The 21,211-nt window shown below is 39.1% G+C and overlaps 2 protein-coding genes across 4 annotated transcripts in view; one reads left to right on the forward strand and one right to left on the reverse strand.

The window, feature by feature from the left end:
• The window catches only part of RNF13 (ring finger protein 13), a 33,940-nt gene extending 18,884 nt beyond the window's left edge, over positions 1-15,056 (reverse strand). Inside the window, exons 1-4 of one of the 3 annotated variants that reach the window (XM_040566936.1) lie at positions 14,921-15,056; positions 9,619-9,742; positions 8,043-8,123; positions 2,783-2,908 (exon numbers count right to left, since the gene is read on the reverse strand). In XM_040566936.1, the coding sequence (XP_040422870.1) occupies positions 2,783-2,908; positions 8,043-8,123; positions 9,619-9,732 (321 nt within the window). In that variant the 5' untranslated portion in view covers positions 9,733-9,742; positions 14,921-15,056. Of the gene's footprint in view, positions 1-2,782; positions 2,909-8,042; positions 8,124-9,618; positions 9,743-14,512; positions 14,650-14,920 lie in introns of those variants that run through there. The other 2 variants (XM_040566935.1, XM_040566937.1) reach the window with 2 other exon arrangements.
• A 349-nt stretch (positions 15,057-15,405) lies between these two features.
• On the forward strand, positions 15,406-19,891 carry COMMD2 (COMM domain containing 2). The gene is made up of 5 exons (XM_040566938.1): positions 15,406-15,530; positions 15,668-15,745; positions 16,300-16,382; positions 17,572-17,745; positions 18,132-19,891. The coding sequence occupies exons 1-5, from the start codon at positions 15,464-15,466 to the stop codon at positions 18,327-18,329; spliced, it is 600 nt and encodes a 199-aa protein (XP_040422872.1). The 5' UTR covers positions 15,406-15,463; the 3' UTR covers positions 18,330-19,891.
• The last annotated feature ends 1,320 nt before the right edge of the window (positions 19,892-21,211 follow it).

Genomic DNA, 21,211 nt, shown 5'->3' on the forward strand with positions numbered 1-21,211 from the left:
AAAAGTGCTTTTTAATGTTAGTACTTGAATTATCTTAATAACTAAAAGACCCATTTCAAGTTAACAAATTTCAGAAACTGCCAAGAACAAAAAAGCAAGATGTTTTTTAAAATGTACTTCTTTAATGAAGTCATATAGCTTCAGTTAGATATAATAATGCACAAACCACTAGTGTACTTCTTCATAAAGTACAAAAAGCATGAAATAAAAAGTCTGCCTCTGGTCTTAAACTGTCACTAACAAGCAGAGAGTGATTGTAAATATTTCCACGTGACTATAAAATGAACTTAATTTGCATTGCCCAAATTGGTTGTCTTACATTTTGTTCTTTTAGTTCATTAAAATTGTTTCAATGTTTCATAATCATGCTTATTTTGTCCTCATTTTAAACAGAAACAAATATTTTATTTCTCCTTTATTCTTGTTATTATCTAGGCACTCTAGGCAACCTATCTATGCGCTACCATAAGAAACAAGTATACTACACTTCAGTGTTTTCAAACCGTTTGTTTTTTCTTTAACAGTTAAAGATTGCTTATATACAGCACTCGAAACTGAGTTCAAATTACAATCATGTAACAGGCTTACTGTCCAAGGCACATTGCTTGGAAACAACAACCACAGCCAGGCACCTTCTGCGTAAGCTACCGTGGAGCATGGACTTAAAGACACCAGCCTGCTTTGAAGAAAAAGGAACTATTGCCTGTGCAATTATATGGACGAGTTGCAACTGTATTCTAGCCACCCTGGGCCCCAAACTAAAAAACATTGTGCAGTAAAACTGAAGCATTAACTCATTTTTAAGATATATCTAAACAGGATGGTATAGCTTCTGGATATGATCTCTTACTCCATAGTAACATTCCACTGCAAGAAAATGGAAATCAAATCTATTCAATAATTATATACTTCAGAGTGCCATCAGTTCAGATTCTCTCCCAAAATGCGCCTAACAATTAAATTCCAAACAGCAAAATAACGTTACTGGAAAATGCAAGCATCTTGAGGAATCTAAGTATTTAAAAAAAACCCACAGTTTTAGATGTAAACATAAATGCATGCCTGGGAGTCTGACGAACATTATGATGTAATGGTTAATAATGTATTTACTGGCCTTTATGCCTAAAGAGGCAGAGTTTTTAATATATTGAGGTATTGTTTACTTAAATTACATATAACCCCAGACCATTCTAATAAAACATGTAGCATAATTTTACATGATACTTATTTTGCTGCATGTTTTATATTTAGATAGAAAATATGCTAAGATCCCTACAAGAGGTCAACAATGTGTTTCTCAGTCACTGATGACCAGACCCTAAATGCAGGCTTGAGAAAGCAGTTTTGTAATTATGCAGTTCAAAGCAAAGCACCACCCCCTATTGACAAGTCCCCTCGCACACAGGTCACCAACATGAACAGGAGCTAGGTCAGTTTTAACTAGCGAGAAGACACATTCCAAATGGCTATAAAACTGCTTCAACTTACTTCCAGCCTATACTCTTCCTATTGCTACACAATTTTTCCTGTAAGAAATAGATGTGAAGAAAGAAACAGAAGGAAAAAAGATTGTTTCTGGACTAGTAAAGATGCATCATACACAAAATCAAGAAACAGCTATGCACTTGTATTTGTAGTTTTTAAGGACAAGGTGCTAAATGACCTCATCTAGACCCTCTTTTCCATTAAAGAGTTGTACCAGAGGATCTTTCAAGATTCCCTTCCAAACTGGGTTGGTTCTATGATTCTTTGAAACCAAGATGCGTAAATTAAAAACAGCAGAGTTCAAATTTAGCATGTAATTAGCTATATGGAAAAACAATTCCGTATGTCTTCCCTCCTGCTTGACGCTTGCCTCTAGTCGAGAGACTTTCCAAAGCTACTCAGAATCTCTCAAAATACTGTGCCCAGCAATAAATGTGTGTTTAGCAACAACAGGGTGAAAAAGCTGAAGGCTCAGTCAAAATGCTGACTTCAAGACATCAAGTTGTTTTTAATGAACAAGCAATTACATACTCCACTACAAAATTCCTGACCTGTTACATTAACAACACCTTCAGAATTAACATTGTCCCATAGATTTAGAGGCATCTATTAGACAGGCAAAGAAGATGTGCAGAAGGCAAGCAGTCATTTGCCATCCCTTTTCCCGCTAAACCATATACACAGGTGGTGACAGGATTCACAGTACAGAATACGTGACCTCCCAGAGCTTGATGTAAAGCTAGATTACATGAACAACGAGGCAACCTCTACGGCTGGAACCCACTATCTGGGTAGAACTTACGTATTAAGCACAATACTACATAATTAAATATATTACATAACAGGAAGTATGGTTGAATCTCCTTTTATTTCATGAAAGTCAACAACAAATTGAAAAGCTCTATTTTTCTTAAGGCATACTTTGTCGCCCCATACATCAGGTTCATTTATAAGAAAACCATGTATTATAGCCAAATGCAAATCATTCTAATTTTGTATTTTTAAAATAACAGCAAACACTCCACTTCAGCTGCAGATCAAAGTTTATACAATACTTTACAATATAACATCTAGCTGTTGTACCGAATAATATCATTCTCATCCTGCCACTTGTTTATGTCTGCCTGTTTCTGCCAGGCAGCGCACTGTCTCCTCTCCCCATCAACCAACTGTGACACTATAAAATTCTCCCCTCCCTTCACATCGGTATCCACCCTGCTGGGAGAGAGGGATTTCTAAGCACAAGTAAATTCTTAAAGACCTTGAAACAAGGAAGAGGAGAAGAATAACACCTTACCTTGGTATCAAAGTTGCACTCAAGCCTTCGAATTAACACAATAAAAACACTGGTTGAGTTGTCTTTCAGCGGAGGGGGGGCTATAGGCTCACAAGCATTCTCTGGTTTTGAATTTATTAGGAATCCCTGAAAAACAGTAACAGGATATCGTCAGCTTCATTTCTTTGGCTTAACAAAACAGCTGACGGACAAGCATAAGGAAAGAAAAACATACACTTCCATACAACAGCTAAATAAATTCTTACTATCAAATCAGTCCTATCATAACAAAATTTCTGCAACATCCCTACTTATTTTTATGAGAATTTTTGTATCTGCAAAGAATTAGAAAGCTAAGAAGAACATATATTTTTTCCCAGTTATATCATGTGAAATTGTTAACTCAGACTATGCAGTACAATCCAGTATAAAAAGGAATTACTCTTATATTACTTCTGTGGAACTACTGTCATAAGACACACCCAAAGTAATCAAGCAAACTGAAATGTAACAGCCTGAGAAGCACCAACATAAACTCAACAACTGTCAATTAAAAGGCAAAACAAGAAAATTTCATGTGTGAAATCAACCATTAACACTGAATTAGTAAACAAAATAGCTGGTTTACTATGGTATGCAAAGCCTAGAGATCATGAAATTTGCTACAGTTGAAAGATTCACAGAAGTAGGAAATTCTGCAAATACCAATATAAAAGCAACGTTTGGATTGTTGTAAGTGATAGTTAACATTTCAATACTGAAAACATTTGGAGCAAAAAGTCTCCTAACCTACTGCTTTAATATTTGCTAACAAAAATTCTACAGCTTCTCTCAGAATAAACGTACTCATCTAAACACTGAAAGTACTGATACTAGTCACTCTCCATGATGTGATTTCAACATTAACTACTCATTAGAACTTTCTACCCTACAACTGTAAACACTCAAAACACTGCTGACATAAAAATTTAAGCAAGATAAATGACAAAAAAAAATGCATACCAAACAACACTATTTATTTTAGCTCTAGAGAGACCAGAACTTCACTGCTTCTTTTTCTAGAATACTCTTACTTTTTTGGTCAAATCTCTAAATCATCCGAAGAAGAGCCTCCCAAAAATAGGAGCCTAACACAGTAGCTGCTCTGCTCATGTGTGCATCATTTTCCAATTTTATGCATTCAGTTGATGCAGCAAAGACAAAGTTATAAATGACTGGTAAGACCCGAAGTCCATTTTTTTAGCATTAGGAACAGAATTAGGCAAGAGCACTAATGTAACCACTTGTCTAAACAGACTATATTTCCTTGAAAAATAACTTGGCGGGTTACTGGCAACAGGCAACAGAACAATCAGTTACCTGTTCAAGTTGTTCTGTTCACCAGTTTTGCTAGCTACTATTAAGTTGCTTAAGCTACTAGTTTTAAAAATTGCTGCTCTAAGTTCATAGAGAATACAAATACCTATCACTCAGAAGAATCAGTAAGTTTTTCTTTACTATAGATTTAGTAAGTGTTGCACTGATTTTGCACTTTATCTCAGTCATGCAGTTTGAAAATTATAGTCAGTTTAGAAAGTCTTGCAAAAGTTTATTTGAATTATTAGCTTTCATTTGTCAGACTCAGACTCTGAATTTTAAAATTCTCTTTTGTTGCTTTGTTTATATAGATATATAAGGTTGAACTTTTTATTAAAAGGTAGGGGGGAGAACATTCGAAGTCCAAAGTCTGTCTGTCTGCTTGGAATTATTTAAAACATGAACATTCTTAAGTATTAAAAGGTTTTTCTTTCAGAAAGCCACACACCGTCAAGACTAACGCATACCAGGTAAAATGGTTTGACAACTTTATTTATTTTTATTAATAATACATCATCACACAACACAAACATTACATCATTAGGTCAGTTTAAGATGTTCTTTATCTTATCCCATTCAGCGTCACCTGGATCAGTTAGAAAGGAGCCACGACCGTCAGCCACATTAAGGAAAAGTGACCTTGGTCACATTAAGGTGGTAACCTTGGTGTTAATTAAGAGAAATTGCAAAACAGAAGTTGAAGAGAATCCTTATTCTTTCAGTACTCGTACAAGACATTCAAATCCAACAGGCACAACCTTAATGTACCAAAGAAAGCACATTCTGTTACTCTTACCTCAAAACAAATGGCAAAATTACAGAAGTAACAAAAATCCTTCCAGGATTTTTATTTGTTAACTCATCCTTCCATAGAACACTAGAGTTGAAACCAACAAGTGCTACACACTATTTTTTAACCTGGACACAGTAAGATTGAAAGAACAAATACATAATCCACATGATCTACTGTTGATTTTTATGCTCTCATTCCGTAATACCTTACTTAAAAAAAAATTAAAGCAACAAAAACTTGCAATTAATTCATTTCACCAGAAAAGGTTTTCATCCTGCCCCCCCCCCCCCCCCAGTGGAATCTAGAAAAGGTAATGCATGAGCCAGAGCTAAAGCACTTGTATTACTGTCTTGTATTACTGTCCTAGTTGATGTAATATTTTCACTGAAAAAATTAAGACCTACAGTAAGATCTATAGACAAAGTATTCTGGAGTGTACTACAGCTCTTAAAATATGCTATTCTAATGGCAAAGATCGGTATTAGATCTTATGACTAGCAGAGGTTAAATAGCCGAGTCTGAAAAATCTGAGTGATTTAAAAGCTCTGACATTAACACCTCTGCAGAACTCAGACTGTATTCACAAAACAAATACCTTCTGGAGCATTACCAGCCTACAGCTCAAAGGCAGCAATTAATGCATCAGTGGATGGAATTTCATTGACGATCAGGATTCAACTCACAATGCTATTGTAAAATTCAATTTTGATGCTTTATGAAGTAAGATATTAAGACTTTAAAGAACTTTGCTTACTCATGTGCCTGCAAGGTTTACAGAAATGGTTACTCTGCATGGTAACCCTTGAATTTCAAGTCTCTTCTTCTGCTGCTTGTTGAAAAGCCTAAGGCTAACACTAAGAGACCTTTCCACAAAACGCCTAAACGCATCACCCATGTGAAACCTTTGCAGTTCATATTCCTAATAGATTCATATTTAAATGTTTTAAAACTAGAACGAATAACTTTCTGATAAATAGAAGTGAAATGCCAGAAAATAACAATAAAAGCATGTAATTTGTTTTATGCAAATAAAAATCATGAGACACTGCACTACTACGGACTCGAGAAATTATTGTTAGAAACCTAATTCATCAAACTCTTCCACAGTATTACCATCGTCTTAAGGTTAGATATATCCTTGAGAGCTTTAAACTCTCAGTTTTCCAGGATAGATTTTATATATATACACACAACTTTTATTTTGTACATAGATATACATTATTCATAAAGTTTACCCAAAAAAGAGAAGAGTACTTTTCTTTTGAGGAATAGATTTTTATAACACTAATATATCCCTTTTGACAGAGAAGCTGCACCAGCAATCCGTTCTTTGCCAGTTTTGTGTGACGTTGTTCCTGTCACCAGTCTGTAACAATTAAAAGCAATATCCATTGAAATTTCTACACTGTTTTGCTGATAGCTAAAATTAGGTTCCCAAGCTTCTCCTAAATCATGTAGCAAACACTACTGAGGTTTAGGTTGGATATTAGGAAAAACTTCTTTACCGAAAGGGTTGTTAGGCATTGGAATGGGCTGCCCAGGGAAGTGGTTGAGTCACCATCCCTGGAGGTCTTTAAAAGACGTTTAGATGTTGAGCTTAGTAATATGGTTTAGTGAAGGACTTTTTAGTGTTAGGTCGGAGGTTGGACTAGGTGATCTTGGAGGTCTCTTCCAACCTAGACGATTCTGTGATTCTATACAGTTTCATGCAAAGCATTTACACAATTTTAACAGGAGTGACAGGTATGTCTGGAACCAACTGTATTCTATAGAGAAGTTACACACAAATCACAAAACATCACATTGCAGTTAAGTAAATACATACATAGAAGACAAAGGCTAAACATGACTAGACTTTTCTTAATCTAGAAGATAAAATATAGCATATATTCTCAAACATCTTTAACCAGGGAGATGTTCTTCTAAGGACACAGTGAAAGGGAAACAAGCTACTAATGTCAAGCAACAGCTACCTGAATTCCTCACATACCAGTGGAACACAGGCATAAGTGACTACTTTAAGAACAGAACCCAAAGAAAGCACCTACTTTTAAGCTTTAGCATCAGTAATTACAGAATCTGACATCCTGTGTTTTACAGGTTGTACATTAACAAATAAATCCTAATCATAAGCGCTGAACAAGTATAAAATTTTCATCCTATTTCAATCATTATCATGACACTTTTAAAATAATTAAAATCTTGATGCAGACAAAAGTTTCTGTATTTATTTAGCACTTGAACTCATTTTTATTTCTACACAAGTGACTGCACCTACCTAACAGATAAAAAGCTACTTTTTATCTATTTTTGATGTATTAAATTAGCTTACTACTTGGGCAAATCACTTCATCACCCTCTGTTTCTCAATTTAGTCAGTTAAAAACTATACTAGTGCTACCTTCACCTCCCCCCAGAATAAAACCCACTGGGCATGAAAGCGAAGTCTTTTTGAAGTTTCGTTTGCTGTGGAATTCTTACACCAGTTTATTCCTCTTTGGTACTAGAAGAACACCACCAAATTAAAAAGTGATCCACCCTTGCACAACCACATCAGCTTCATTTTCATTTACATAAGGCATGGAGAAAAATGCACTGTATGTTTTTTTTCTTGAATTCAACATAGTACACCAGTATTTGACAAAATACTTGAGCTATAAAATCTCAGCAACAAACTTACCTCGGAAGACGTGCAGACTGTAACTGAACTGATACTCATCTAGCTAGTAAACACTTTTCTAGCTGAACCAGCTTTTTACCAGCTGAACTACGACAACAGCTTACAGCATCACCATATACTTTTTTTTTAAATAAATTATTTGCTATCTCCTCTGTTTTATTTAACTCAGATAAAAGTGAATTTGTCTTTACACCAGTCATTTACTACTGCCACCAGAAGATATGAATGGCTACTACCTTAGCCATCCAGAAAAAGTAGAACATGCTTTTTCATTGTCGTCTATAATGCTACATTTGTTCAATCTTATTCATAAATAGTCCTTTCCCATTTCACCTTGATTTCCCTTCTTCGAACTTCATTCATCAACACATCTTACTACATTTGAAACCTATTAAGTACAGTAGACACAAAGAACAGCCTGTGGGATTGTGTGTTTTAGTTTTATAAAATACCTTCAGGCCTTCTGCTGGTAGTCTGTAGCCAAACCTGGCAGGTAGATCATCAAAGGTCTGGGTTCCATTTTCAAAGTTATACTAAGAAAAATAAATTTTGAAGAAAATTCAGGTTCGCAACACGAGGGAAATATACAAGTATAAATACAAATAAACAATATCATTTTTTTTTAATTGAAAACATTTATCAGACATAGGACCTTGTGAAACCATGAATGAAAGTCACAGAATTACTTCTTCCACTGGTCTTCCACTCACACGACATCATCATTCTTACGTAGTTGTCAAAACAAGAAGTTATTTAGTAAATAATAACCCTGTATGATAAATCTCTTTCTACTGTCTACAACTCCAATAACACCGTATTTGCAGAACAGAATAAAATAAAGTAAAAAACTGAATGTCTGTTTTTTTGTTTTGTTTTGTTTTTTTTCCCCTTTGAATTGACCTGTGTACAGAGAAGGACAAACAGCTTTTACCAAGTAGCTTATTGTAGGCAAATAATAGACTCCATATGTTGTTATCCCCTCTCAATTCCCTGCTATCTATTTAGGTTAGTAACAGAAAACTAGATCTACAGTTTTGTTTTATACTAACAGTGTGCTTTCATTTCCAAATAGAGGAATGCTGTAAAGACCTTAAATCTGGGGAAGCTTTTTCCCGCTTCCTCGTGACACCTTTTGTAGCAACATGAGTTGGCTACTCAATGGAGAATCCATACAATAAAAAGTTGAAACTGTATGTATGCTAAAATATGCATTCATTAGAAGTTTTTTAAAAAGTTAATTTCCTGCAAAAGTTAATTATATAATGAGTTGAATGTACATCAGTTGTTAAGTTTTATTAATTCTTTATTGACTCAGCAATATTTAACTGTTCATTATATAATTATTTCAGTGGCTTTAGCACAATCCTACAAATACATGTACTTTTTTGGAGGAAGTTATACAAGATATTTTACATTGGCAATGAACACTACCGAATTTTTACCACTTTTACCACTACGGTCACTATACTGCCTTAAGTTATCAGCCTTACATCACAAAGATTGTTTAAAACTCTACTAACATGAAAAATATTATTCTTAATTGTCACAGAAGTTAACAGTTACTTTAAAATACATGTCTCTAGGTGCTGCATACACAAAAACTTTACTGTCAACACCTCCAGCACAGCCATAAATAATACTAACCATGGGAAGAATATTTTTTTTTACTTTATTTGTATATGGTTACCCTACAAGATAGCAATTTAAGTTTTGGTGTGGATGCCATCTAAATCAAATATGCATGGAATTCATTTAAGAGATTTATAACATGCCAGAGAATACCTGTTCAGAGTGGAATTCCCTTAAAGTCATTTAAGTGCTTTCACTCTCATGTTATCAGAGCACACAACATCTGTTAAATCATTTGAAAATGTAGTCTATTTTTGTATTAAACTAAAGCATTACAGCAACTCTATTCTAAACAACCTGCTATCAATTTTACGGTACTAATTCCTTAATAGAATAGTTTAAAAGAAGATTCAGTTCTATAGAGATTTCATCTGTGTAGAAAAACTTTCTTATACTTACTGCTAAAATATCTGCCTCCACTGGTAAAAGATTCAGGAAAGCAAATAACTGAACAGTCAAAATAGTGTATATCTGAGTGGCAGACAACATCAGCATTCCTATTGACAACAGCATATTTTAATACCTGCAACAACAACAAAAAGAGTTAAGACATAGAGCAAATATTTTCCTCTGTCATTTTACTGGTCTCGACTACAACTTCAACCCCTTCTAAACTATGCAAAAAGTTATTCTACGTTTACTTTTGAGAGACAAGCTTTAATTTAGATGATTGTTTTAGAGAGAGAAATCCCTTTTGCTAAGAGCATGTAACCTCTATGGGTATACATGCATAGAACACAAAAGTTATAGTAACACTTCAAAAAGCCTTAGGCAGCTTATGGCAATGGAAGCAGTATACAGGAATGAACATTCACAAGTTGTTAATCATCCTTAGACATTTTTCATTTTAATCTTTACTTCTTCTAACATAAACCCAAGTCAGCAAAGTTTCTCATGTGCCTGGAGTGATTCTACTAAAAACATTTATTCTAAATAAACACTTGCAAAACCAGTGTAATACCAGCAGGTAACAAACAGCAACTAATTCTATTAACTTCAGCAAAATGCATGAATGCTTAAATGTGATTCATGATCTGGACAGCAGCAGAGTTCAGTTTGATTCAGCCTCCTGTAAAGTGTGTGTTTTTGAAACCTTTTAAAAAAAGGAAGACAAACATTATCTAAAGCATTCTTGTATGCTTTTCACAAGCTAGTGACATAAAAAAGTTATTTCTGCTTTGTTGATTAAAAAAAAAAAAAACAGAAGCAAAAAGCAACAACTTGCCTCTTTGGAAATTGAGGGATGTGTTTGCTAACAGAAACCTTTCTTTAAAACATCTGATTTATCATTAATCAAAAGAAAAAAGCAAGGAAAAGCAATAAGAAGCAAAGCAACATTTTGATATTTTTCCTTTTCCATACAAATAGATTTTTTCCATAAAAATATTAAAAATACAAGTTAAGGGCCTGAAAGCCTTCCTTGTATGAGCAAATAATACATGCACCCTTACTGAAGTAACTGAAATTATCGCATTAACCTATCAAAAACAGAAACGTGAGTAACATGGAACAAATCTGCAACATTTGCAAATATCAACTTTATTTTGTTAGAACTGAACTCATCATCGATGCACAATTTCACCAAAGTGCCAGCATAACATGTTCTGCATCAATGACTCGCAAAAATAAAACCTCACCTGCATAAGCATTTTTAAAGCTTTACAAGCAACTGACTTGAGATGTTTGCTAAATTTGGATTATAAAAGAACATATTTTAACTATGCTATAACCTAGACCATGTAGCAGCAACACTTCCAGCTACAGAACTTAAGAGACAGCTACTGTTCATTTCTGTGTCTCATCCTCTTACAATCTGACTGCACGAGCCCAACTTCTTCAGAAGGACAACTACAAGCACACAAACTTAGAGTAATATCTCAATGGGATTCCGCATTATGATCCAACTGAACAACTGACACATCGTCTGCTGGATAGGATCTTCAAAAAGAACGACAGAACTCTCTCACACTGAAAATGTATTCCAAACAAAGCTACTAACAGAGAGAGGCAACATTTTAGCACTTAAATACTTTTTCAGTCTTTGAAGAGGACAGTCTTTACAACAACAAAAAAACCTGTTCAGCATAAGTACAAATAATGGGGAGTTACCTTCCCACAACAGACTTCCACTGATTAACCTGGGTTATAGAAAGACAGGTGTGTACAGCCTGATCATCATTAATTCCCCAAAAATCTGACATCAGAAATAGCCCCATGAGAAAGCGGTAGTCACTGATAATCAGAAGTAGCAGGAATGAACTTGCCCTGAGCTCACACTTCTAAATGCCCTTCCCTGCAAACTCACAACTTGACACCAAAGATTGGGACCCACGTCCTCCACTGGCAAGTTACACCCGACAATTTCTTTATGTAGTGTTGCTTCAGTGATCAACCAGTCTTACAACAGACCCTGATCAGCTGTCTACCAAGGAACTTTCAATTCCTCTTAGAATTAACTATAACATGATCACATGCAGGCAATCTCTTTAGAACACAGAAGTACAGAACACATTATTCCCCTTGCAAAGGCTCACACTTAAATGTAATGAAGTAAAAAAAATAAAAAAAAACATTCAAGATTCCAACAGACAGAACAAAAGCCATGTGATCCAGCAGACCTCCTTCAGATTGCAAAACAAACAACGATTGAGTGCTACATTGGTCCGCTGACGTCTAAGTCTCTCTAGCACTTCTTCTAGCATCACAGTAAGAAATTACTTGAAATGACAAAACGAAAGGAGTGGTAAAAACCTTACACAAAATGACAGCAAATACGCTGGATACAATACGGCTATACCAGTTACAACAGAAATTCAGAGACAAGTTATAAAAGTAAATTGCACGTGCTTAATATTGGCATTATCAGAACATCTGGATCTCCTCTAACTAGTTTTATTAGCAGAATTCAAAGTATTTCACAAATAATTAAACTGGGTTGCCCAAATTGTTTACGTGATTGCTGAAAACCTCCCAATTGAGGCTTTTTATATAAATGGTTTCAAGTGAATTTCATCATACTGAAGATAGTTCATTCTGAAAATCATGGCTTTGTTGACTTCAATAATAAATTTGATTTAATAATGAATTAAAATTCATTATTACTATTGGAAGGGAAGAAGTAGTGATTTTTGAAAACAACTCTTGTGATTCTCACTTGGTCATTTAAACATGTGATACTTTGGGAAACTTTCAACCAGTTAGAAGAACAGAAGTTACAGTCACAGGAAGTTGTCATAAGTTACAAAATGCGTGAATTTTTATTTCTAAATTAAGATTTACCAGTTTCTCTTACGTGTTATCCCTAACAACCAGAATGTCACTGAAACTGAAGGGCACCCATCCAAAAAATGCAATCTTTTTTTAAGATGACAGAATTAACACTTCAAACTATTACAGTATTATAATCAATAGAGTATATTCAGAACATACCTTAAAATGTACAAAAAGCATTAAAATAATATTAAGTGCTGTTAGAAAATACCAACTTGTTCATGCAAAAAACATGCACATGCAACCTCCTCCACCAATTACACACAAACATATCCAAGAACTGTTACCTCAAATACAATCAATAAAGCCTTACAATTCCTGAAATTCCACGGTTCATTTATAGACTAGACTCTTAATTGAACGAGGCAACTTATAGCACATAGAAATACAGGTGTATGTAATTAAAGGCTATGTTGTAAACAAAACAAATGCAGTTAAACTTCTGCATTAATCTTGAGCACTTAACATCTGTTTTTCCAGACTATTGACAGGGTTCTCTGAGCTATTCTTGGTGTCTGAGACTGATTTTTTTTTTTTTCTCTCCCACGTTGCATCCCAGAACTCACAAAACTACAGCAGAGCACTTGCACACCGCCGTCACGGGACAGAACAGGATCATCAGGTCAGAACTGAGGAGGGGAATGTGTTGAGGGCAGCAAGACAACCTTAAATAACTACATGAACCCAGAATACCTCAGACAAGGCATTTCCCATGAAGATAAGGCAGCAGCACTACTGTTGTCTGTACAACACAAAACAAATTTCTGATTAAGCTTTTTACTCAAGTAGAGAGCATAACATTGCTTCTCATCTCAAGATCTCACTGCATTAAGAACACCGGTTTTTAAACACCAGTACACCCCTTCCCATATCAGAATATATAACCTGAGGGAAAAAGGTTCTTCTAGATACAGTCCCTGCATCCTGTCAAAATACTGGTTTCATATCCACCAACATAAACAAGCCTTGGGAGTAAACATATGACAGAAAACATGAAGAAATTGCTCGTTTTGGGACACAGAGCAGACAGGAATACTCAGCTTTTAGCAACTATCCTCAAACCAAGCTTCATCAAATGCATATAAACATCAACTATTCCAAAGTGTATTTTTCAGTCAACTCAAAATTTACTTCACAGCAAAACACAACAAAAGACAATTCTTTGTCCACATGCTTATGCTAATGCTTCAGCTCTCAAGAGAACAGCTGCTCCTCTTTCATGAAAAAATTCTATTTTTCACATCTGTATTTAACAGACCGAAGTTATGTTTCAGTATCAAACGGGACTACAAAGCCTAAAGCTATTACAAGCATCAAACAAACACGATAAAAACTCCGTCCCACAACAAACTCAGCGCTTGGGCAGATTGGGCTGCCGTGCCAAAACACAATCAATGAAGTCCACCCCCCCAAAATTCCAGGAGCACAGCACAAAGTTACCCAAGTACTAACAACAGCTTTCGCGGGCACCGCGAACACCTCGATGCCTTCAGCTTTTTGTATTCCGGTGCCATCGCATCGTCGCTGACCTCCACCCACTGCGTTTCTGGGACCCGCCCACAGAACCGAGCCACCGCGCAGAACGGAACTCCGCCGGGCAGGGCCGGCGAGGCGCAGACCGTTCCCGTTCCCCTCCGGTCACGTTCGCCCTCCCGCTACCCGCCGGGCTCCCGGCCAGCCGCGCCCCGCGCCGCCCGCGGCCTTCCGAGCGCGACCGCCACCTCGGCGGCAGCCGGGCCCCGAGCGCGCGGGGCCGCAGCGGCCTCCCCCCGCTCGCCCGGCCTCCCGCCGCGGGTGCCCGCGGGAGGGAGAGGCCCCGGGGCGCGCGGCGGTGCCGCCGTGACGCCGCCGGAGCGCGCGGCCCCGCGTCGCCGCTCGAAACCGCAGCGAGGAGGCGCGGCGGGCAGCCGGGGCGGAGGCAATAAGCGCTGCGCAACCGACCGACGGCTCCGCAAGCGGCCGGGCGGCCGGGGCGCCGGGGGGGCCCGAGATGGGCCCGGCGGCCGCCTCCCGCCCCCCTCACCTGCGGGCCCTCCGCGCAGAGCCTACGGCCGCGCCTAGGCCGCCTCCATGGCGCGCTCACCTCCGCCCAGCGGCCGCGGCGGAAGCCCCGCCTCCCCGCCGCGCAGCGAGGGGCGTCGGCTCGCGGCAGCCCATTGGCCGCTCGGGCCGTCACTCAGACACCGCCGCGGGACGCCTCGGGGCGGGCTTCCTGCGGCGGAGGGCCGAGCCCGGCCGCGCCGCGCACTGCCCGAGTCCGGGTGTGCGCTGAGGGCGGGGCACGCTGCGCTGCAGAGCGGCCGTTTCGCAGAGGAAGCCCCGCGCCGGAGGCGGGTCGCTGTGGCGCGGCAGGCCGTTTCTCGCTCCAGCTGCTGGAGGTGTCTGACAACTGCACGCGCCCTGTTCGGCCTGACGTTGCTTCCTGACATACCAAAGCGGTGGAACCGCGCCTGTGCGGCTGGCAGGGTAGCGGGGAGCGATCGGTTCCTGCGCTTTTCCGCGTGGTTCCGCCCCGCTCCTTCGCAGTTAGGCGGCGGCTCGGGGACCCGCTCCGGACGGCCCGCCCGCCCGCGCTCTCCGCCCGCCGTGGTTGGCACCTGGGGCAGGGAGGGAGGCCTGGGCGCTCCGCGCCGGTACCGGGCAGCACGGCGCCGGACGGGAGCCGTGGGCGCGTAACAGCGCGGCTCGTCACAGGCTTTCGTGAACCAAAAACCGCCCCGGTGCCGCAGCAACTCCCCGGGGGCGCGGGCCGCTGCCGCGGGAAGCTCTGCAGCGCCCGGCCCGCAACGCCCTCCGGCAGCTCCCCGGCCGCTGGTCCCCAGGTCGCGGTCTCGGACCGGAGGGGCGCGTCCCGCCAGCCCCACGCCTCCCCGGGGCCCGCGACGGCCTCCCCGGCGGCTGCGGGCGCGGCTCCTTCCGGCCACGGCCTCGGCCCCGGGCGATCCCTCCCCTTCCTGGGCGGCCGAGCGCGGCGATGCTGCTGGTGCTGTCGGAGGAGCAGAAGGGGCACCTGGGCTGCCTGCCCCGGGTGGGCGGCGCAGGTCCGGCGGCGCCCCCGTCTCTCCGCACGGCGCCGCGGCCGGGGGGGCGCCGGCCCGGGGGCGGAGGTTGGGGGGCGTTGGGCGGGCCGGGCCCGGCTGCCTCGGGCCCGCGTCGCAGCCGTGTTCTCTCGTTTCAGCCGTCGGCGAGCTGGGGCGCCTGGCAGTGGAGCTGCTGCGGCGGGGCGCGGCGCCCAGGGCCTGTGAGACGGCCGCCAGTAAGAGCCGGGGGTGGCGGGGGCCGGGCCCTGGTCTGGGGAGCCGGGGGCTGTGGCGAGGCTCGGGGTGGCTCTGCCGGAGCTCCTCCGGCCCCGGGTGTAAAGGTCGCGAGTGCGCGGGCTTAGGCGGGCCTGGCGCTGTTAGGAGAGCAAAGAACTGACGAAACGTGGGCGGCATTTGTGGTCGGGCACTGAAGCGCCGGGAGCGAATGCCTGGTGCCCTTACCATGGGCCACTGCAGCACCTTTCTTTCCTGAGGTGAAATCTGCAAGCTGCTGCTATCTGTATCAATGTATTGTTTGGTGATGTACTGCGTGAGCGTGCTGTATTCTGTATGTCATACCATTAGATTTTTTTTTTTTTTTTTTTTTATTGAGGAGTGTCTAACATGACTTTTGGTCCCTTGTGTTACTGCTTGAAGGGTGCTCAACTGTCCACTTTTATTTTTTCCTATAAATGTTTTGCCAGTTAGCTTTAGATAAATTTGCAGCTTTGTGTGTTGTCACTGTGGTGGCTTAGTAAGGAATTAAAAGGTATTTATGCTTTCTTTACAGGAAAACTTAACACTGGTGTTGACACCATACAGCATGGAGTAGAAGGACTAATGTATCTTCTTACTGAAAGCTCCAAGCTTATGGTAAGGGTACCTTTGTGTGGTAGATTCAGGAATACACTCACATGGTGTCTACTAAACAATTCTTGTTTCAAAAATACTGATGAACGGGGAAAACCCAGTACAAAATTCTGATACAGATTTTTATTTATTTTTTTAATGGAAGTGGTGTTTCTTGCTGTTCTCTTACTAAAACGCTGCATCTTCATGGATGACTTTGGAATTTGTATTCAGTGTCTTTGACACTAAAACTCAGCATTTTGATTGTTTATAGCAAGAACATTCAGTAATTTGTATTAGAGAAGTTTACACTTCACAATTAAGGTCTGTCTAAATAACACAACTTTAGTGAAGATGTTTTTTCTGTGTGCTATGCTAACCCCCTAGTAAGTATTCCTTTTGTTGTCTGATAAATTAGGCTTGAGAGCTCCTGGCATCAGCAGTTCAGGTAGATGTAAGCAGATATTAAAAGAATTACAGCTGGGTAAAAACTCCATTGGAAAGCCTTCTTATTATTGATACGGTACGCTATTTGAACATGGAACAGGGATGCAGAGACAATTCCAAATTAAACTCAAGCAGACGTTGCTGTGAAGAGTAGGTATGGAGGAGAATGAAATACTGCAGAATTTTGCCTAAGGTGACTTGACTGACAGATAAATTGCAGTGGTATTATGGTAGAATATAGTTGATCACAGAATACTTTTATTGGATGAATGCACTGTAACATATGACTTTCTCTATTGAATAAATAGCTGCTTCCACAGTGATGAACTGAGCTCCTCCAGTTCAGCACAGACATTGACCACAGGGAATCAGTTTCTGAGGGCTATCCTGAATTAATACAATGCAAAGCCTTGAAGTCGTGCCTGCTGCTTTCTTACACGTATAGATACGCAAATCATTTCAGAGTATTTATAACTTGAGTATCAACATTACATTAAGATACTGTTGATAATTTGATTATGTAGAAATGTACTTCATTATGACAAAGTTCAGACCCTTCTATTGCATTCTGTTTTCAAATTTATCAGCGTGTGAATTACATGGATGATTTGTATTTTCCTAGCTACAGACTTGACCTCACACGCTCCTGCAGGAAAGTAACTGCACTGTACCATATTTATAGCGTTTACTTACAGTTTTATTTATTGAAAAAGAAATAATGATTATTACATAGTTCTGTAGTAAGGCCTGAATTGTTAATTTCCAGATTTCTGAGATAGATTTCCAAGATTCCATTTGTGTCCTGGGATTCTCAGAAGAATTGAACAAATTATTGCTCCAGCTTTACCTTGATAATAGAAAAGAGATCAGAAGCATTCTTAGTGAGCTGGCACCAAAGCTTCCCAGTTATCATAGTCTTGAATGGAGACTAGATGTGCAGGTAACTTCTATTATTTTATTGGTAATCAGTATATTTTACTTTGTATTTTTTTTAACAACACAAGCAACTATGAAGATATGAATTTATATCGTTTCAAAGTAGTAGAGGCAGCAGTATTTTCATATATTTCAAACAAGTGCTTTAAGAACGTTAGCATATACTAAATATATTTGGTCTTAAAGTGGATTGGTATCGCTTAAAGATAAAACAGAATAAGTAAATAATAGATAGTGTATATCTTTAATGTGGATGAAAATATAAGATTTTTACACAGGCCTGCAAGCAGGTCCTGTAAACCTGCTGTGAATTGTTGATACAAAAGTTGATAACTGTCTTCTTTTTCGTTATTTGTATCCCTACTCCCATTTCATCTATGCTATATGCAGCTTGCAAGCAGAAGTTTGAGACAACAAATTAAGCCTGCTGTGACTATGAAGCTACATCTTAATCAGAATGAAGATCAAACTGCACAAGTGTTACAAACTGACCCTTCTACCCTCGTCCACCTAATTCAGCAATTGGAACAAGCTTTGGGGGAAATGAAGACAAACCATTGTAGGAGAATAGCACGAAACATGAAATAGTATTAATTCATGACTGTAGTCTTACTAGGCAGTCAGTGTTCACAAAAACATTTCAAGAAAAATAAACATCTGGATCAGATGAAATGCTTTCCTGGGCCAGGATCTTGAGCCAGTAATTATAGGCTGAACGTCCTCTGGTGCTAAGTTTATGCACCTGCCTGATATAAGATAGGTAATTGCTTTTGCTTTACTTACATATGTAGAAATTCAGCATGTTATACAAATAATTTCTTTATCTCTAAATTAGTATAGCTCTACTTTAAAAGCTTTTATCTATTAAGTAGAGCTGTCTCAATATTACATGGGACTGGGCATTTATTTTTACATTTAGTAAGCATGTTTTTTCTTGTTTTTTGCTACTGCTTTGAAATAAAAATACCTATACTGGTGGGAATGACACTTTATAGGAATGCTTCTTCCATCTAGACCCATGTATGTGTAGAACAAATCTGTGGGACTGCTGCCCTTGTCCTCCAAAGGGTTCAATCAACTCAGAGGCTGGCTGTTAAACCACTTCTACCATTCTCTTCTGCCCAACACCTATTAATTGTCTTGGAAACATCTTCATGAAGCAGTGGTATATGTCATGAAAACTTAGTTCCTGGCTTTCTGGTGAGACCTGCGCTTCAGGAAAACTCATGTAAGGTTAGGTAGGCAACCTTATATAAAAAAAAAAAAAAGTATAATCAAGCTAACACTTCCATTTGAACAATGCTAGGTATAAGCTCTACTAGGCAAGCTTATGCTTTCTACAGGTAGCAGTTACTGTAGAAAACCCAATGGCCCAAGCATAACTTAGCATACTGATTATTTCTATACGTAAAGGTGATCTGAAAAGTTGCAAAAGTAAAATTGTTGGCTAGTAAGCCAATTAAGAAAAGGTTTAACTTCTGTTAAATCACATCTTCCTGTTGTGATACAACAGTTTTTTCCTCTACTTGGATAGTGTGCTTATAAAGGAAGACTAGCTAGTAAATGAAGCTTTTCTATTTCTTAGAAAGATGTCAAAGGTTATGTTAAAAACTACTTTTCATTTGTATTCAAATGCAGTATTTTGTAGCTTTTGTGACTAAGGTTAAATAGTATTACTAATTAATGTTTTACTGTCACTAAGTATCAGAAATCCCTTAAGTTATATTGGAGAGCATAAATAGACAAGAGAACCTTAACATACAGATTCTGGCAGTAACTATGTATTTATTGGCTTCCATAGCAACACCGTAAATTTCTGTGATAATTGGGTTCCCACATTCATAATGCATTTCCAAATGCATTATTTTCTCTTTATTTAGAAATACTGTGTCTTTGAGAAACACTGCTTTAGATGAAACCTGCATGGCAAAAGTGCTTTAATCAATAACAGTTACTACCACTTAACAAAGTCAGTTTTCTAGAATGCAACATTGCTTATTCTTAGTGGCTTTACATAGCATGTCTACAGCATGAACAATCTCCTTTCCGATACATCAATCAGCAATGTGTTTCACGTGCTATCTGTATATGCTGATTTTTTTCTTCACATACAGTATGTGGTAAATAAATATGATAAGTTCCTTCCTTGAGATTTCCGAATCATTATATTTTGTTTGTTTGTTTTGATGTAATTGGCCTATATTTTCAGGTGGAATACAAGAATGGACTATATGTAGGCTAGTGTTTTCCCTTTACCCATCTCTTCTCACTATAGCCATAGTCTGGGACTCATGGCAGCAAAGATAAAAGTTTTGGATACAAGTCTTAGAAGCTTTTTATGTCTTATCTCACTATTGTCCTATGAACCTGAGGATGATCAAGATAAAGCTTCAAAGCAAGGTGAACACTGGAGAAACTCACACTCTGGCAGTGATCCACAAATGGCTTCAAGAATTGTGAAGAAAGATCCCTTATACAAAGCATGTTGCTTTTGAATTGTACCTTTCAGTTTGTTCTGGGGAGGAGTACTGAGGCTGGGAAAACAGCTTCTCAACAGCTACTCATTTTAGCTTAATTATTAGAAAGGTAGACTTGTCTTCATGTGACGTTGGAAGTGGTCTTTCCACAGCCCTGCAAGTTCTCCATTTGCCCGTGTTGGCACACACAGCAGCTACAAAGGGCCTTGCAACTCCAATGGTAGAAGTACTGACGTGCAAACGCAGCACAATTGTATGTAAGACATGATGATTAGTGCAAATGCACAGCAAATGACACTTGCTGCTGTTGATGTAATCATAGTGATTTGAATTATCAACACTGGAATTGCAGTATTTGTATAGCTGTTGTCTTGTAGAGCAGATAAAGCTGAAGAATGAAAATACATCTACTTCCGTATCTCAAAGATAGTGGTAAGAGGATTCAGTTGTGGGTCTGAAATTTTCAGTTTTAATCTAAGCTCTGTCCAAAATTAAAGGTGACGTACATGTAAAACTCCATTTTATATACTTGTTTCCCCTCATGAATTTGCAATTGCTTTATAGAAATCTCCGAGCAAAATTTGAAGAGTACAAAGCATTATTCACAAGCTATTAAAAAAATGGTGTAATGGTGTTACTTTTAACACATTTTACAGGCTTTTTTTTTTTAAGTTATCTGGTATATAAAAGCAAAGTTAAATGTGAAGCCATTTGTTTATTACTTTTTTTGCAAATCTGAAAGAACTTTTTTTTTCTGCTGTAAAATCAACAACTTGCAGTTTACCTCTTGAGAATTTCCTTTTTTTCAAAGGGACTAATCAGATTTGTTATGTAGATGTTGCATTTTAACCTTGAAACAATTTACAAGCATCAGTTAAATTCTGAATATTCTGTGAGGAAGTTGAATGTATTACTATTTCATCTTTAGAAACCTATTAAGTTTGTAAGATATTACCTGTTATCCTTATTAGAGAACTTTTTAATGTTCTTTGT

The sequence above is a fragment of the Cygnus olor genome, chromosome 9 (assembly GCF_009769625.2).
Source record: "Cygnus olor isolate bCygOlo1 chromosome 9, bCygOlo1.pri.v2, whole genome shotgun sequence".
Classification (NCBI taxonomy): Eukaryota; Metazoa; Chordata; class Aves; order Anseriformes; family Anatidae; genus Cygnus; species Cygnus olor.

What these genes read in the sequence shown, in the direction of transcription:
- COMMD2 (XM_040566938.1), top strand. Translation starts at nt 15,464, where the DNA reads ATGCTGCTGGTGCTGTCGGAGGAGCAGAAGGGGCACCTGGGCTGCCTG. An exon ending in GGCCTGTGAGACGGCCGCCA is followed by an intron (nt 15,746 to 16,299) that starts GTAAGAGCCGGG and finishes CTTTCTTTACAG; the next exon opens with GAAAACTTAACACTGGTGTT. An exon ending in CTGAAAGCTCCAAGCTTATG is followed by an intron (nt 16,383 to 17,571) that starts GTAAGGGTACCT and finishes GTTAATTTCCAG; the next exon opens with ATTTCTGAGATAGATTTCCA.